The sequence below is a fragment of the Arachis duranensis genome, chromosome 10 (genome assembly GCF_000817695.3).
Source record: "Arachis duranensis cultivar V14167 chromosome 10, aradu.V14167.gnm2.J7QH, whole genome shotgun sequence".
Lineage (NCBI taxonomy): Eukaryota > Viridiplantae > Streptophyta > Magnoliopsida > Fabales > Fabaceae > Arachis > Arachis duranensis.
Window position 1 is genome coordinate 103,811,313 of NC_029781.3, and position 19,599 is coordinate 103,830,911.

The window sequence follows — 19,599 nt, forward strand, 5'->3', positions numbered from 1 at the left end:
TATCACTTATGTATTTTCTAATTATAAAATTTAGGAATTTATTTATATTTTAATTTAATAAAAAATTTATTTGTCTTTGTAATAAAAATGTAAACATTTATATTTTTTAAAATTTTTAAAAAAAATTTGTCCAATTAAGTCTAATAAACCAATTGATCCGATAAATTTGATCCATTTTAAAGGCAAACGTGTTATTGACTTATTGTGCATAGCGTGGTGACGTAGCGTAGTTTTGGAAGCGCGCCAGCGAAAGCCATAACAGGTTGAAATAAATTTGATTTAGATTTTAGTTTTTTATTTTTGTCACAAAATTTTATTATTATAGTACTATAGTAACTTATAATATACAGTGTACAATTTCTAGTTTCTATATGGACAAAGGTATTATTGTGCATGGAGTGCTGACGTGTATTCAATTTTCTTGATTTTCGTGCTTCCAACAAACTGAGACTCGCTCGCTCATCAATATATATCCCATTACATAGTAGTTATAACGGTTAACCGTGCGAAATACATGCTATATATCTCTTCAATGGATATAACTTCACGCGGTACACGTGACACTCTTCCTTCTCGACGTAGCCAAGTTATGGTGGCATCGCAGCTCGTCCGGAGCAGAAGTGGAAGCATAACGGCGAACGAGAGATCTTCACCGAGGAAGCCTAGCTCGAGTAGCAAAAGATTCATCAGAAGCAATAACCGTTCAAGATCGTCAAGAACAGCGCAAAGTAGTTCGGGTACCACGTCACCGCCAGGCATGATGAAGAAGGTGCCTTCTGCGTGGGCAATGTCGCCGGGAAGGTCATCTCTTGGCTCACCGATTGTTCCAAAGGCGGTGTCTGAGTCGCCCGCGAAAGCAAATGGCGGTGGCGTGGTCAGCAAGGTGTTGAATTACTGGAAGCAAAAAAAAGCTTATGTAATTGAAGAAGAAGGATACCATAGGTTTAGGATTTTGCATAACAGGCTTTTACAGTGGCGCTTTATCAATGCTAGAGCTCACTTTGCCATGGCTCGTTTCAAAACTGTAGCCGAGGTATGTTCTAATAAATCACCAAATATTCTGTAAGAATTTGTGATGTTTAACCATTTATTAGCCATCGTTAATATTTTTAATGGTGTGAGATGACATCTAATGATGTAGGATTAATCATTTTTCTTTTGATGGTTAAATAGTGGTCAAATTTCAACAAAAATGCTGGTCCTCTAGACTTTCTCATTTTTTATTATCATAATTTTTTTTTATTTTTTAAAAAATTTAAAATTAAAAAATGAACTGATATTAGTTTAAAAAACTAATTCCACTAAAAATAAATTAAAAAAATGTTACTATAAACAATACTATGCATTATTTAACATTCACTGAAATAAAAAATATAAAAAAACTAATTTTTAGTAAACCAACATAAATTAACTTTAAAGTTAGGTTTATAATTTAGTATTTAGGATTAATAATTTATTATTTAAAGTCTAAAATTTAAAATAAATTAAATAATTAAATACGTACCTAATACATATTACTCGTTACTCTTACTTGTAATAATAATAATAATAATAATAATAATAATACTTGCTGCTGTTCATATATAAAAATTATGTGTATATATCAATGTCATGATTTTTTATTTAAATAAATAAAAAATAAATAATTCTCAATGTTGCAAAATCTAAGAGAGTTTCCAAAATATGCAAGTGTGATATTTTGGCAACACCCCAATGCGTGATTAAAGGGAAGATTTGGCAATAGAGAGTGAAACCAACCACATGGGTGGGGTTACAATTTGTGCATGCATTTGGGAGAGTGAAACGACATCGTGGCATTGCAAAAATAATAGCTATTAGCGCTACTTTGTTGCCTAGCTTAAAATAGAAGACAAACTTTGCATGGGGTAATGGAGAGTAAAGAGTAACAACATTCCAGTTAAAAATCTGAATATGCACTTTTCATTTTTGTAGTTAAAAGATCTAATGACTGAATTTAAAAGAGGTGTTATAATGTAATTATACAAATTGAATAAAGACCAAAATTAATCTTGCAGTTGCAGTCTTACAGGTAAAGATATCTTTTTAAATTCAAAATAAAAGACAAAAAAATTGACCAAAATGCACTCCTAAATTCCATTTTTATTGGTTACGCTTTTATTCGTGGTCTCACTTAATGCAGTGTTAGGGACCAGCAAATTTTGTGATTTGTAGCCATTAATTAGTTATCATTAATATTTTTAATGATGTAAAATTACATTTAATGATATAAAATTATTCACTTTTTTTTATGATTAAGTGCTGGCCAAATTTTAATAAAAGTGTTGATCTCCTAAACTTTCTTTATACCAAAAAGAGTAATTAAAAAACAGAGTTAAACAATAGTTACTTGTTTCATATTCTCAAACATTTATATGATAAAAAGTAATTTTTTTGGTGACTATATGATAAAAAGTAATTAATTTTAACATAATACATACTATTAATTTCAAATAATAATTATATAAATTTAAAATGAATTGAAAAAGTCATATGCATGTAAATCGAACAAGTTAATATATGCTTCAGAATTAGTCAAATACATCACTTGAATGTTAGTATAAAATTGTAGCTTTAATTATTATAATTGGTATTATTAGTTATTGTGTAGGATAATACATATATAATTTATTTTAGTGATTTAGAGTTATAAACTTATACCATATTATTATTATAGCTAGAGTAGTAAAATGGTTACAATGTTATTGGTGATTCATTTAATTTTAATAATCTAAATAGGTGTTATTATTGTTTAAAATTGATTTAGTTGACGTATTTAGCTTTTATAAAGAGACATTTGAGAATTTTACAATTATAATTTTCTGATTTCTTTCAAAAAATTTCACCTCCATTATTTCAAGATGTTTCCAATTTCATTTCAAGATATATTTCAAATGGTTTTATTGTGAAATGATGTCAACTCTTTGAGTCCAACACTCTTTAGAAAATATAGAGTAAACTATCAAAACTGTTTCTAATTTTTAAATATGTTGATAAAGATATCTTTTAAACTATATTTGCTATATTTTTTCAAAAACAACTAAATAGATATTATAGTGAATAATTATTTTTCAAAAACATCTAACTAACTTCTACTATAAATATCTACCTTTCTACTATAATCTATCAACAATTTCTATTAAAAATGTTGGCGCTCTAGTATTTTCGAAAAAAAATTATTTTATGTTGATAATAGAAGTAGAGAAATTATTAAATGATTCCAGCTGAAATTAGTCATGAATCTGAATAAGAAACTAATATAACATGATTCGATATTTGGAGTGATGAAATTAATAATATATAAAAGCTATTAGATAGTATAATTAACCAGCATCTAAATTTAACGATTATATTACATGTACATTAAAATTAGTCATTAAAATTAACTATCAATATAAAAAATAAATTAAACTATATATGTATATATACATAAATATATTAGTAATTGACTTTAATGACTAATTTTAATATACGAATAGCATTTTTGTAAACCTAATTGGTGCAAGTGGATTCCAACCTTAGATATCAACTTTTACATATTGGTTTGCTTCATAATTATGTTCCAATAATCCTATCATTGTTTTCTATTAATTTCAGATGCAACTCTTTTCTGTATGGTTTCGAGCTCTCCAAATAAGAAAGATGATATTACAAAAGAGAATTGAATTACAAAATGCCAAACATGTGATGAAGCTTTATCAAATAGTGATTCCGCAAGATTCCTTTCTTGATGAATGGGCAAAATTGGAGTTAAGAGATCAAGAATCTTATGGGGGATTGGAGAGGAAGTTGCTTGCACTATCCACTACAATGCCTTTGTCTCGCGATCTTAAGGTACATACCTTGTGGAGACTCTATTTATTTATTTATTTTAACAAGTCGTAAAGAAGTTATGAATTTAATAATAATTAATATCTTATTGAACTAAAATAATAAAAGTTACAAATTTAATAATAATTAATTTTTTTATTATTTTAATTTTCTTTGTTTAAAAGAATTCTTTTTCTTTATAAAAAATAGTTATATTGCTGTAAATAAATTTAATTATTTTTTAGTAAAATAATTAATTATTTTAGTCATTAATTACATTATTTAAAAAATATATGACGACATATATATAAAGAAAAGTCTAGGGGCATTAATTTTAGTGTTTTTTTGCCAGCACTTAACCATCAAAAGAAGAAAGAGTGATTTCTCACAATTGGATATAATCTCACACTATTAACACTACACCATATCCGACAAATAATAGCGATTATTCATAGGAATAGTAGCGGTTTTTAACCGCTGCCAAATGAATAACAGCGGTTGATATATCCGCTGAAAGATAGCGTGCGGCTAATATATAATATACATAAATACTTAATGGTTAATTTGATAACTAATTTTTAGTATTTACTTTGCCTAATATTTTACGGACTACTTTTAGTATTTCTAATCTAGAATAGTCCTACACAAACACAAAAAGATTGCAAAATATCAAATGAAAATTTGGCTCGTTTGGTTAAGAATTTAGAAGAAATACTTCTTTAATTGAGAAGTATGGAAGTTGAAGCACAAATAAAAGTAAAAGAAGAAAACTATTTGTTTGTTTGTATATGATGAATGAGCATTATATTCTAATTAAAGAACCTTAATTTCAACAAATTTGTAGTTAGTTTATTAGTCTATTTAAATATATATTTAAGGGTTTAAATTTCATCTTATACATATAGTAATTTATGGAGGAACAACAAATTAAACTCTTAAATAATAAAATTTCAATTTTGACAAATTAATCACACAAAAGAATTAGACATGCCACAGCTATATAGCATAATATAACTGAGATGTCATATAAGTTTCAACATCTCATCTGAACATACAACTCATAATGTTATCTCAGCACCATTATAAGGAAGTAGGCACACCATAGATATATAGAGTACCACAAATTCAGTAATATAGTATTGTATATACAATTTTCGAAAACATAAATAGATTATGATTTGGGTAGGTAAAATTTTTATTTTTTAGAAATAGTTTAAAAAAATTAATTTTTAAAAGATAATTTTTTAAAAATTATAGATCTATATTTGGTAAGTTAAATTAAAATGACTTTTAATAAGTATGAACAATAACAAATATATACGTTTAATAAAATAGTTTTTAAAATTTAAAATATTATAATAGATATTAATATAAGAATTAATTTAAATATTAATAAATATATGAGATTATATTAAAATTTTTAATTTTAATACACACAAACTATTTTTAGAAAGCATTTTTATCTTTTAAAAATTATAAATATAAATAGATAGTATTTTTTATTTCTCAAACATAAAACGAGGAGTTTATATTTTTTAAAAATACAAATATTTTTTTAAAAAGGTACAAACTTACGTGAAGTTGATATTTGAAAGCTGTTAGATGAAAATTTAGTCAAACCAGTCAAATCATGTAACGGCGCTCAAGTATCAACGGTTACGTGAAATCAACTGACCTAACTTTCCACCTTTTAAAGAGTTTTACTAAACCGTAACTTCGTCCTACCAACGCGGAATGAAGACCCTATGGTAGCTGTGGTCCAAACCCAGGAGGAGGCGGTCTTATTGGAATGCAGAGCCATCACCAAAAAGGGCTCAATAGATTGAACCGGGAGCTCATAAGTGGTACGGTAAATGGACCATTAAAGAAATAGGAATGGGTTACAGAAGTATCCATCATGAAAGAGCCGGATACAGGTTTATTTACTAAGTTCAATGTTCTAAACCTGATTAATTAGAACTTCATTACATAATGTTTATTTGGGTGTCATTAGATTTATTTTAGTGTTTGATAAAATTTTAATAGTAAAAATAAAAATATTAAAAAAATAAAAAATATAAATATTTAGAAGTTATATAAAAAAATTTGTTTAACATAATAAATAAACAAAAAATTATTTTTATATTATTATATCTAAACATAATTATTAAATAAAAAAATATTTTTATATAAGATATTTAAACATAAAATTATTTTTATCTTTTAATTTTTTTTAAAATATTTTTTTTATAAAAACTTACACAAATTAAATAAATCTAATATCTTCTATTTTAAGGTTTACCTCCCTCTCTTAGGATAATGACAGGGTTTAGTCATAAGTTTTCACCAAGTAAATTTCTTGCGATAAAAATTTTGCATGGTGTGTCTATATAAATAATACGAAATTATTAAATTGTTGACTTAATCTTATATATTGATTAGTAAATATCTTATATACTGATTAGTAAATATCTTATATATTGACTTTGCATGGTGTGTCTAGCTATCTTAAATTAAAATTATTATAAATAATACGAAATTATTAAATAACCAACGTTAGTTAATTTTAGAATTCAGATTTATAATATAAAAATTTATGATTAATGATTTAAGATCTAAATTTAAAATAATAAAAAAATTGACTGATGTTGGCCCAAAAAAATCGATTACTTAATATTACTTATTCTTGTATCTAGCATATAATTTTTTATTTAATTATATATTCTCTTTACAGGTTAATACTGTGTCTGTGCATGAAGCCTTAAACACAGCCATTGAAGTAATGAATCTCGTTGAACCATTGATCATGAGATTCCAAATTCAGGTTCGATTTTTCTATTTTAGAATCATATTTATGATGAATGATTTTTATATATACTAATGTTTAATAAATATTAATCTATCTTTTTATTCATTAAATAATAATAATAATAATAGTCAAAATGGCATTTGACACCATAAATAAGATGTTTTGAGTCCATTTTTTAAAACCATTTTAAATTAAATCCCATTGTACAATACACATTAGTGTGTAAATATGAGAATAAAATTATAAAGTTTCTTACATAGAATAACGTACTAATTATAGGATTATTGTGAAATTAGCAGGTTGAACGAATTCTTTATCTAGTTACAGAAATAATTACCACATCAAAACAGGAAGAACAGTACTTACAAAATCTTATGGAGTTAGTTTCAATGATTACTACTTTAATGGTAAGCCTAGACATCATTTTGTTATTTTTATTTTTTGTAATTAAATCCCAGAAAAAAGACCAAAACAAAAGTATGGATTGACAATCAACTCCTTAGTCCTTATTGTCTATTTTGGCACTCCTTTTTAAATAATATATTTTTTTAATTTAAAGAATAAAAAAAATCATTGTATCGATATAACTGCAAATGGCTGCTTCAATTCGTTGTCGGTACATTTTCTAAATTTTACTTGCATGATAATCCATTGATTTATGAAAATTCAACTAGAGAAAAATGTTGAGAATTATTTTTTTCAACCAATAATCAATTAATTTTTATATTTTAACATTTTCTATTTTTTGACCAATTATTAATTAAAAATAATTAATTTTATAATAAAATCAATTTATTTATTTATCTCTAATTTATTTTTTTTCCCTTTCCATATTTTTACAGGAGAAAGAGAAAAGCATTCAAGTGTGTCTTATCTCTTTTACAAAAAACGGAGCCCAATATTGGCATTGATCCATCATATATTGGCATTTGGAAAAATAAAAACAAAATCATGCAAACTTGATAAAATAATATTCTACAAGAAGTTACATAATTAATAGGATTTTATATGAAATGTCATTATTGTTTATATCTATATGTATGAAAAGAATTGTAGTAATTTGATTTAAATTTTAGTTTCTTATTTTTTCTCACACAATTTTATAAAATAATTCAATAATTGTTATTATAGTAGACCTTTGAAGTTAATTATATAAATTTAGAATTACTACTGAATTATAATTGTTTTGTGTTTATTATGTTATATAGTAAATAATCAAAAAGATTAAACTGGGCTTAATGAATATATATAGTATCCGCTAAGACGATAGTATAAATGATGAATTAATAGTGAAAAATATAGTTCATGAACTTTTAATTTTTCATCATATATAGATACATGCAACTATACTGTTTTAACAGCAAAAATAATCTATATATGAATATATATTAAAATATGAAATAACGGCATATTCATATAGTTATGATTAAACTTTTTATATAATATAATTAAATTAGCTCTATATTTATTGTTAGAAATAGAAATAAAATATAAAAATTATAATAGTTAAAAAGTTTGATTATATTATTGAGAAAATATTTATTATTATAATTCTGATGTAAAGTCATTGTCTTTAATTTTTATTTAAATATATCTAATAATTAGATTTACCATAATTATAAAAAAACTTAAAAATATAATTATGTGATTATTTTTGGTATTTGTCTAAATAATTCTTTAATCTTTATAAGTTATTAAAAGTTTATTTCAGTATTTGAAATTTTTTTCTAGTTATTGATTATAGAAAATTTAAAGTTATGAGTATAGTTTTTATTCTTGGTTTACTTCTTTAAATACTAAATTAAAAAAAGTCACATAATTAGAATACATTAAAAAAATTCGAAATCAAAATTAAAATTTAAAAATCCTAAATTTTATAGGATCAAAACAAGAAAAGAAAATAGAGTATGATATGAATTGTAATACCTTAATTTTCAGTACGTCACAATTGTATTAAAAGTGAGGTGTTACTGATTTATTTTTTTACTTATTATTTAATATTGAGCCTTTAGTTCATATCGCGTTTCAATTTTTAAGAAAATGATGGAAGATTTTGTTTCTCATTAATCGAAATCATTCATCAAAGAACACAAGTAATAATGATCACATAATTATTAATAATGATAAATATTATACAAAAGAATTCAAATGAGACTCAGATACAATTCCTATTCCTTTGTATAAAATAAAATTTTAAATAACAAAGGTGATGAAATTCTATGAAAGCAACTCTCAATACATAAACTTAACTCAAATAAGACTTAATAATCGCCCGCAGTTTCAAACTAAATCTTCGAATCTGTGTAACTGAAAGGGTAGAAGATTTTGGGGTGAGAACAAACCACGCGTTCTCTATAGAGAATGAGAATACCGTAAAAGTAATGATTAAGATGCAAATAATTAACTTTACTTAATAAAACTAATTTTTATTAAACCTTTGAAAATACTTTTAAATTTTACTTTAGATAATTAAATTTTTTTTTTAAATTTCTAAACTCAACAGATTTCTATTTACAAAACTTGTCATACCAACTATCTCTTAACCACCTAATTAATTCTTAGTCACAACAAACAGTTATTAATCACCTCTATACATTCACAAATCAATAGCACAAGTAAGGGATTTAATTCAACACACAAACAAGTCGCAATAAGACACACAGCACAATCACAAAGAAGTAATACAATCAAACACAACCAAATGCATATGCGCAAACATTATGATGCATGTCTGTTTCTAGCGCAGGGCATGAGCTCATGCGTCGGTTGTTTATTACCCGCAACCCGACGTTACTTGGAGCGAACTCCAAATATGGTTTCTTTACCGTATCAATTAGGCACAATTATCATCATGGACAAACCCATGTCAGTTAGAATATCTTGGCATCACGGTAAAAAAACAGTGCTATCAGTTAGGCGAACATTCTCGTATTAGCAATCGCAGGCTATCAGTTAGGCGGGCCCTTTCACATTAGCAATTTGGCACAAGACCCATTCACATTTCATTTTCACGAATCATAATATATTTCAATTATTTATTTCACTCAAAATTTTTTATTTTTTTTCTTTTCATTTTACCTCCACATCACCGATTACTTACTCATATCTCTGCATCCCCATATTATTAAACGTACATCCACATCACCGCTTAACTATACATACCTCCGCATCACCTTATTTATTATTCATTTATCATTGCCTCAAGTTTCTAGATAGCCAAACTCCTTTATCGTTTAATAAAAATTCATTTTTTTAATAAAACGGATTCAAATTATTACTTAAAACAAACTCCCTTCTCAAAAGATAGAATTTAAAATATTATACTTTTCTTAATAAATCGAATTCAAAATAGAATAAATCTTTTTCCAACTAAATAAGTCTCAAATAATTTAACTTTCCAAAATTAAATCTTTTAAAATAACATTTCAAATAAGATCCCAAATTTTATAAAAATTTCGACAGCACTTCGCCTAAAACTCGAGCTATGCCACCCTTTCAGATTCCCTCTTTCTCAACAAACCACCAGCCCTTTTTTTCTGCAATTATCATAACAATAGATTCCCAATAAACAACTCATCATAAACCAGTTTCACGACTATCATTCTTTTATCAGATAACATTTAGAATTTTCATCAACCATTCTTTGAAAGTAACCCAATCCAATCTCAAAAGTTATAATTAATTTTTTAAAAATCAGCCTCTAACCTCACATAATTTCGTTCACTATTAAATTATTAGTTTGTTTTTAAAACTATTATTTTTATCTTTAAAATTCTGGTTTTAAAAAAATTGATTTAATAATTAAACTTTAAATCTTTTAACCCTTTTTAAACCCAAACCTAATTAGGTATAAACCAATATTAACAACTATCATAATGTCATAAAATAAACAATTCAATAGCAACCAACTTGACATATTATCAATTATGTGATCAAGACGCAAAACTAAAACAGAGTGCCATATGAATTATGTGATAAATAATAAACACTAGTATACGTCTTTGTTTTTTTTAATTATGTGACCTTTTTTGCTGTTATATGAAATTTAGTTATTTAAATTTATTTATTAGTTATATTTTGATAGAAATTGAAGATAATAATTATAACTACAATAACTATGAATGTATTTTTATATTTTTATATAAAAATTTTAATCTCACAGGATACAATTTTATATATATAATATATATAATTATATATTTATTATATTTAATATTACTTAAATATGTGTATAGAATTTATATGTAAAAAATTCTAAAAATTGTAAATATAAATTATATATTTTTTATGTGTAAAATAATCTGTAAATATAGATACAAATTATTACTAATCAAATATTGATAAAAAATAATCATATTTATTAGTTATGTAGTATTATTTATTTTTATCAATTTTTTTACATGAGCTTTTATCTTTTAATTATGAAAAAGTATATAGAACCAACTCTAAATTAACCAAAAATAGAATAACTTAATTAATTATAAATATAGTAATTAGTTTTATTTATTAATGATTTAAAATATTGGTTATTAAATGTTTCACTACATTTAAATTAGGAGGAGATACGTTCAGTATCATTACAACGTGAATCACTGAAACTGATTAAATTAGCTTCCGTTTCTTCATCCTTCTTCCCTTTCCAAATGCCTAAAACATGATAAATAAAAAAACAGATTCAGAACCATCCAATTTACAAAGAAAAAACATCCTAATGCTTAACATAAGCACCATCCACGTAGAGGTTTTGAATTCATCCAGAGGCTAGTTTTTGGCTGAAACCATCTTGGTTCCTTTCAATTACGGAAACCAATTCAATTAGCTTCCGTCTCTTCACCCTCTTTCCTTTTTCAAATGTCTAAAACATGACAAATAAAAAAATAGATTCAAAACCATCCAATTTATAAAAAAAAAAACATTCTAATGTCTAACATAAACACCATCCACGTAGAGGTTTTGAATTCACTCAGAAGCATTTGGTTGAAACCATCTTGGTTCTCTAACATTATTGTGTTAGGATTTGGTTGAATTAGTCCCACATTGCTTAAGATAGCAAATGGAGTAGGTGGCCTAGGCTATAAATATGAGACTAAGTTCTCTATTTTTTTTGCATCAGTCAGAAACACTTTAAGCTTGTATCTAATTTTTTTTTCATCTGTACTCTTTTATTAGAGAGTGTTGTGAGGTGTAGTTAGATATTTGCTTTGAGAGTGTGGGTGTACTGGGGTGCCGGTGTTAGAGAGAAAGAAGTCTATGTGTTGTAACAATTTTCACATAGTGATATTCTTTGGTTGTTATTTGACAACAACTGTGGTTTTTTCTCCGGTAATTAGAGTTTTCACGTTAAATTCTTGTGTTGTGATTGTGTCTATTTTATTTCTTTGTCAAAGATATTTTCTCAAGAGGGAATGATGTATTATTCCCAACATATTGTTCATTTAAAAGATTGTGAGTTCGGATCTCCCTATATTTGATTTAAAAAAAAGGAGAAAGGTGTTATTGTGCATGGCATGGTGACGTGTAGATATCCTCATCATCAACGTGCTTCCAACATCAAATAAAACCCTCTCGCTCATCAGTACGTATCCCTTCCCTTAGTAGGAAACGCTTAACCACACCATAACTTCATCCATGGATAAAATTGCCATAACGCCCAACCACAGATCTTCACGGTGCTCCTTCAGCGGAAATAACCGTTCAAAATCAAGATCGTCTAGAACACCGCAAAGTAGTTCGGGTGCCAAGGTGCCTTCTGCGTGGGCAATGTCGCCGGGAAGGTCATCTCTTGGCTCTCGGTTTGTTCCAAAGGCGGTGTCTGAGTCTCCGGCGAAAGCAAATGGCGGTGGCGTGGCCAGCAAGGTGTTGAATTACTGGAAGCAAAAAAAAGCTTCGGTAATTGAAGAAGAAGGATACCATAGGTTTAGGATTTTGCATAACAGGCTTTTACAGTGGCGCTTTATCAATGCTAGAGCTCACTTTACCCTGCCTCGTACCAAAAGGGTGGCTGAGGTATGATTTTAACGCTGGTTTTGCTAAAATTTTTTAAGATGGTGCATAAGTACCTAGTTTTATGTTTAATAAATTAAGAAATTTTTGTATTTGTGTATGTAGCTTTTGAAAATTGACTTGAAATTTATTTTTTATAATGTTAAAAAGACAAAAAAAATAGTCAGAATTTGTTTTGTTTAGTATTTATTAATTAGCGTAATAATTAATAAATATTAAATAAGACGATTGTTTTTGGCTAAATTTTTTTATTTTGGCTAAATTTTTTTATTACTAAATATTTTCGTTTTTTATTAAAGTTAGGAGTGTTATTCAAATTTCAGACTTTTAGATGGGGATGAAGAGCTATAGCTGGTTGACATTATGTCAACGAGCTATAATTAAAATGAGATAATATTTTCATCCTCACCTAGAGGTCTTTAATTCGAGTTTTATTCTTAACATTAAAAGAAATTAATTTGTATTTATTAAAATTAAAAAGTGTAATATAATCTTATATATTAATTAGTATTTAAATTTAATTCATATATTAATATTTATTATAATTTTTAAAAATTTTAAAATTTACTTTAAAAAACGTATTTATTATTATTTATGCTTATTAAAATTTATTTTTAATTTAATTTATTAAATACAAATCTTATAACTTTTATAAATTATTTTTAAAAATACAAATTTTACCTGAATTTGTAAAAAAATAACTATTAAATTAAACCTTAATCTATATATAATATTCACGCATTAATTAGTCTCTTAAAAAATAAGAACAAAAAAAGAAGTCAAGTTTTAAATTGCAGTTGTGGTTCCTATAAAGTATAAGCAATCTGATGATGCAGTTAAATATATATAGTCTAAATACAACTGCAATACTATGCATTTAAATTTTAGTGGAATTGCGGTACAATGAGATTGTGTAGGTAGACTCCACTACTTCAATAATTGGTACTCTTAGCTGTTTTATGTAACTAGTGTATCAATAGGTACCCTAGCACCTATTGATTCACTGTTTTATTTGTTAAATACCAATAAAAATAATAAAAATTAAATTAATTGAGATGATAAATAATTTATAATTTAATTTAAAAAAATTAGAATTCAAATTATGATAATAACAATTTTTTATGTTTTATATACAATAAAAAATATTTTAAGAATAAAGTTTGAATATCAAACTACTCTTATATCTTTTTTATATGATAATAATAAGATTTTCTTATCCTTAAAATTTGATAATTTTATGTTAAAAAATTATTGTAAATTATCATATTTTTTTTAAAAAACAAAAAAAATTTAGAAATTAAATTTTGTTCTGAATTTTTTTTGTATATTTTTAAAATATTTATTAAATATAAATTTTTTTTGTCATTTATAAAAAATATAATAATTATTGATTTTTTTTATTGTATTTTCAAATTATTTATTAACTGTTTTGCCGATAACATCTTTTAGGGATTTTTTTTATCGATGGCTGGATATTTCGAGTATCTATTGATGATGATAAATAGTTTCTGTTCATATTTTTAAAAACCGTGTGTATATATCTTTTTTATTTAAATAAATAAAAGACAATTAATTTTAATGTAAGAAAAAAATACAAGAGAGTTTCCAAGTATGCAAGTGTATATTTTGGCAACAACGTAATGCATGAGTAAAGGAAACAAGTGTTAATAGGGTAATATAGTTAAAGATCCAACATGCTCATCTCATACGAATTGTTTGGGAGAATTTTGAACAAAGCAAACCACATGGCGTTGCAATTCGTGCTAGCATGTAGGTTAGTGAAATCACATGGTGCTACTGTTGAAACAGTAATGGGTATTGGCGCTGCTTTGTTGCCTAACTAAAAATAGAACACAAACTTTGCATGGAGTAATGGAGAAAAAGAAAGGAGAGCTAGCGTGAATGGAAAAAGGTAAGAGAGAGTAGCCAAGGGTTTAAGCAAAAATGCTATAAAATAATTCAGCTTTCTAATTAGGCTCAATTTTTTTGGATATGTAAATTTTGTGTATGTTGTGCATGGTTATGGAAGTGGGTGGTGCTAGACATGAATGTGAGGACAGTTTTTTCTGGGGAGTGGATCCTCTTCCGTGAAAAAAACTGAATGATGTGCAGTGTTTAATTTAATCATTCATCACATTCTCTTTCTTATTTATTTCTGGTCCCACTTAGAGAATCAAAGATGAAAAATTACACTGTATTTTATTAAGTGTTAAAAAAAAATTGGAGAGAATTCATTTCCTTTTTTCTGAACTATGAAGTGAAGAAAACGGATTGTCCGATTTTTTTATTAAAAAAATTAAGAACACAAATCGGACTATTTATTTTATTTTGAAAACAAAAATCGGATGGTCCGATTTTAATATTAATTTTTTTTAATTGTCTAAAACAAAAATCGGACGGTCCGATTTGTGTACTGCAAATTTTTTTAATTTTTTAAACACAACTTAGAGAATTCGATTTGCTTTTGACACCATAACTGCGTAATATTTTATATTTTATATTTTAATATTAATTTTATACGAACAATTGATTTGGTGATTAATTTTTAGAGAAATGTTAGACGACTATTATAATTTATTATTTTTAGACATCAGTTAATCATTAATATTTAAAATATAAAATAAAATATATTATCAGGCTAGATACTAGATTAAAAGAATTAGGTTGAGAATTAAAAGTAATATAAAAAAACAACAAATTTTTATGATTTTCTAACATTTCTCAAGTTTGTGTACATATGTAACGTAATTATGAGTATTATTAATAGTAAATAGTCATAAAAAATATTTAGTAACAAAAAAATTAACCAAAAAAAATAAAAATTTATCTTATTTAATATTTATTAATTAATAAAAATTAAATAAAACAAATTTTAACTATTTTTTGTCTCTTTAATATTATCTATAGTCATTATTGTACAAATGAGCTTATAATTTAGTGGTTAGGCTTTATTTATTTATTGATATCTTGTTTAAATTAATTTCATTTTATCTATTCTATATGAATAATTTGTAATTTGTTAATTTTACTATATTTTTATTGAAAAAAATTTACAAAATTTTACTACATTTTTCAAAAATAATTAAATAGATATTATAATGAATGATTATTTACTCTCCTTTGATAATCCATTGTCATTTCTATTATTAAATATAAAAAACCGTTACATAATCAACAAATTTTTCTTACATTTGTATTATATTTAAGCTAATATTATTTAATTTTATATTGTTTTTCTATTATAAATGTTTGGTCTCTAACATTCTCCATAAAATTCATTTTACGTTGTCAGAATAGAAATTGATAAATTATCGATTAATTCCCGTTGAAGTTAGACATATAATTAAATGATGAGAAAACTAATATAACATGATTATTCGATATTTGGAGTAATGAAATTAATAATATAAAAGCTATAGTATGGTATGTTTCACCAAGACGTAAACTTAATCAGTGTAATTAAGTGGATTATTCCAACCTTAAATATCAACTTTTTCATATTTATTATAATAAATATATTTGCTTTATTATTTTGTTCCAATAATCCTATCTAATAAGTGCTGCTTATTAATTAATTGTTTTCTATTAATTTCAGATGCAACTCTTTTGTGTATGGTTTCGAACTCTCGTGATAAGAATGATGATAACACAAAAAAGAATTGAATTACAAAATATCAAACATCTGATCAAGCTTTATCAAATAGTGATTCCACAACTTACCTTTCTTAATGAATGGGAAAAATTGGAGGGTAGAAATCAAGAATCAGTTGGGAGATTGGAGAAGAATTTGTTAGCACTGTCCAATCCAATGCCTTTGCCTCACGATCTTAAGGTACAACCTTGTTGACTCTTTATATATTTATTTATTTTAACAAGCCCAAAATGAAGTTATTTAGGATATATATAAAAGAAATGATCAAACAAGCAATAACTGAAACTCATAGAATGATGCAGCATAAATGGTTATATTATTTTTGAAATTCATCAAAGATCAAGATCAACCTTTAAATCTTTTGGACATAAAATTTATAAATGTTTAATAAAATTTGATGTTTGTTTTAATAATTTTAAACAATTAAAAAAGGTCAGTTAAGAAAAACTGAGTATAAAATAATTTTTTTATTAAATATAAATTAATATTTAATTACATATTTTAAATTAATATATTAATTCAAAAATATATATAGTATATAGTTATGTGATATATTTTAAAAAAATAATATATAAAAAGAAGCAATCTGATATAATAGTAATTAGGTTATTCTCCATCTCTTAAGTTTTTTATTTGAATTTTACTGTATACAAATAGTGACAATTGAGTAATATGTTTTAAAATAGTAATAGTTTAATAATTAGTTTTAAAAACAGTGATAATAAATAACTAAAAAACCAACATTTTTTCTTTCCCAATACTTTATTGGCTGTATTTATTATTTCTAATTTAGAATAGTCCTACACAACAAACACAAAGATTGTAAAATATTTAATAAAAAATTGGCTCTTTCGGTAAAGATTTTAGAGGAAAATACTTCTTTAATTGATGTGAAGTACTAGAAGTGGAAGCACAAATAAAAGTATAAGAAGAAAACTACTTGTTTGTTTGGATAGAAGCATTATAATCCAAGAGATTAATTTTGATGTACAGATAGAGTAAAGTATTTTATATAGTTGTATAGTCAAATCTATTTTTTTGAATAACTATTCACGCGGTCAATATAAAAAATAATTATTTTTACTAATATATGTAACATTATGTAATTCAATATAAAATTATTTTCCATAATATACCATAATATAACTGAGATGTCATATGAGTTTCAACATCATCAGCACTATTATAAGGAAGCATACAAACCATAGATATACATAGTATACCGCAAATTGAGTAGTATAGAATCAGTTAGATTACGCCGTCCTACCAACGGTGAAGACCCTACGGTTGCTGTGGTCCAAACCCAGGAGGAGGTGGTCCTATTGGAATGCAGAGCCATCACCGAAAAGGGTTCAACAGATTGAACTGGGCTCTCATAAGTGGTACGGTAAATGGACCATTAAAGAAATAAGAATAATGGGTTACAGAAGGATACAAGATCGCCGCCGCGGAACTCTCATCGAGCGCATGCCCATATGAGAATAACATGAAATGATGAAATTATTTGAAGGTGGGAATTTAAGGACAGATAATTTCATGTGAAGTTGATAGATAAGAGTTGTTAAATAAGTTGATAGATTTGACTAAATTATCATCAAACTTTTTTTGGCTATTAATTTTACTGCACCTAAATTTTTATCTTATTTAAAGGGTAGTACTTTATACTAAATTTTCGACATCAAATATTTTAGTAATATTTTTTTTATTTCTTTAGATGCAAATCAGTTAAAAAATAATTTTTAGTAATAATTTTGTTTTAAATTTAAAATTTTGTAAGAAGATATTATTTTTAAGTTTGATCTAAAATATAAAATTTAAATTTTTATATTTTTTTATTTGTTGATATTTTATTTGAATTTAAATAAAATATCAATAAACGGTTGAAACTCGAAAATAGTAGAAGCTCTTTGTAGTGACCCTATTTTGCAGACCCTATTAGGACTGCACACAGATCGGATCGGATATACCCTAAAATTCTATCCGATCCGCACTACATTTATCGGATCGGATCGGATACGATATCCGCATTTTTTCAGGTTGGATCCGATCCGATTCGCATACTTGCGGATCGGATTGGATATCAGGTATATCCGCATAATTTAAAAAAAATATATATTTTTTAAGATTCTATTTGGTTATTTTTATAAAAAATCCAGAAAAGTCCTTTTTTACCTATTTAAGTTTATTTACTCCTAAAATATTATCAATAAAAATTCTCTTGAATAACACAAAATTTAAGTTTAATTATTCTAAGTTGAAGTACAACATAAAAAATTAAAAACAATATATCAAAAAGTTCATAAAATAACACACTAAAATTTATATCACATTAGAATTTACTTTCTTAAACTATGCTATTTATATGAGATATGCAGATTTACGGATCGGATCTGCGGATATCACTATCAAATCCAGAATCCGATCCTACTATAATACAGTTTGGATCTGATTCGATCCGATGGCTCTGCGAATCAGATAATATCGCAAAATTCGAATTGGATGTGGATAATTACCGCAGATATGTGAATATTATCCGATCCATGTGCAGCACTAGACCTGCAAGCAAAATTGTAATAAAACTTTTACTTTCTTAATTTCCTTGGTCGTAACTGCAATATTTATACCTTTTTTTTATTTTTTCACACTGATTGTGAAAATAAAAAATATTACATAAAATGATAAATTAAATAATTGTATTTTTTGTATAAAATAATGAATATATTTTTTATTTATTTAAAAAAATTCAAATAAAATTAATTTATGGTGTGTCTATATAAATAATACGAAAAAATTAAAAAAACCCAGGTTTGATTCTTCTATTTTAGAATCATATTTATGATGAAGGATATTTATTTATACTAATGTATTAATAAATATTAATTTATCTTTTTATTCATTAAATAATAATAATAGTAATAATAATATGATTAGATAAAATAGTATTTGACACCATAAATAATTAAATAAGATGTTTTGAGTTCATGTTTTAAAACATTTTTAAATCCCATTGTCTATACACAGTAGTGTGTAAATATGATAATAAAATTATAAAGTTTATTCTTACACAGAATGACATACTAATCATAGGATTAATGTTAATTAGCAGGTTGAACGAATTCTTTATTTAGTTACAGAAATAATTACCGCATCAAAACAGGAAGAACAGTACTTACAAGATCTTATGGAGGTAGTTCCAATGATTACTACTTTAATGGTAAGCCTAAACAACTTTTAGTTATTTTTAATTTTTATAATTAAATCCAAAAAAAAAAAACAAATAAAAAGTAGGGATTGACAATCTACACTTTATTATTGTCTATTGGCACCC

At 25.4% G+C, this 19,599-nt stretch overlaps 1 protein-coding gene across 2 annotated transcripts; it reads left to right on the forward strand.

The window, feature by feature from the left end:
- Positions 1 to 515: 515 nt before the first annotated feature.
- LOC107471629 (QWRF motif-containing protein 7) lies at positions 516 to 7,566 on the forward strand. Of its 2 annotated transcripts, none has more exons than XM_052254933.1 (5): positions 516 to 1,033; positions 3,616 to 3,852; positions 6,542 to 6,631; positions 6,913 to 7,023; positions 7,459 to 7,566. In XM_052254933.1, exons 1-5 carry the CDS (start codon positions 533 to 535, stop codon positions 7,525 to 7,527), a joined length of 1,008 nt encoding a protein of 335 aa, XP_052110893.1. In that variant the 5' UTR covers positions 516 to 532; the 3' UTR covers positions 7,528 to 7,566. The 2 variants fall into 2 exon arrangements, with proteins under 2 accessions (XP_052110893.1, XP_052110894.1); XM_052254934.1 differs by having other exon boundaries at positions 6,916 to 7,023.
- Positions 7,567 to 19,599: the final 12,033 nt, after the last annotated feature.

What these genes read in the sequence shown, in the direction of transcription:
- LOC107471629 (XM_052254933.1), top strand. Translation starts at nt 533, where the DNA reads ATGGATATAACTTCACGCGGTACACGTGACACTCTTCCTTCTCGACGT. An exon ending in GTTTCAAAACTGTAGCCGAG is followed by an intron (nt 1,034 to 3,615) that starts GTATGTTCTAAT and finishes TATTAATTTCAG; the next exon opens with ATGCAACTCTTTTCTGTATG. An exon ending in CAATGATTACTACTTTAATG is followed by an intron (nt 7,024 to 7,458) that starts GTAAGCCTAGAC and finishes ATATTTTTACAG; the next exon opens with GAGAAAGAGAAAAGCATTCA.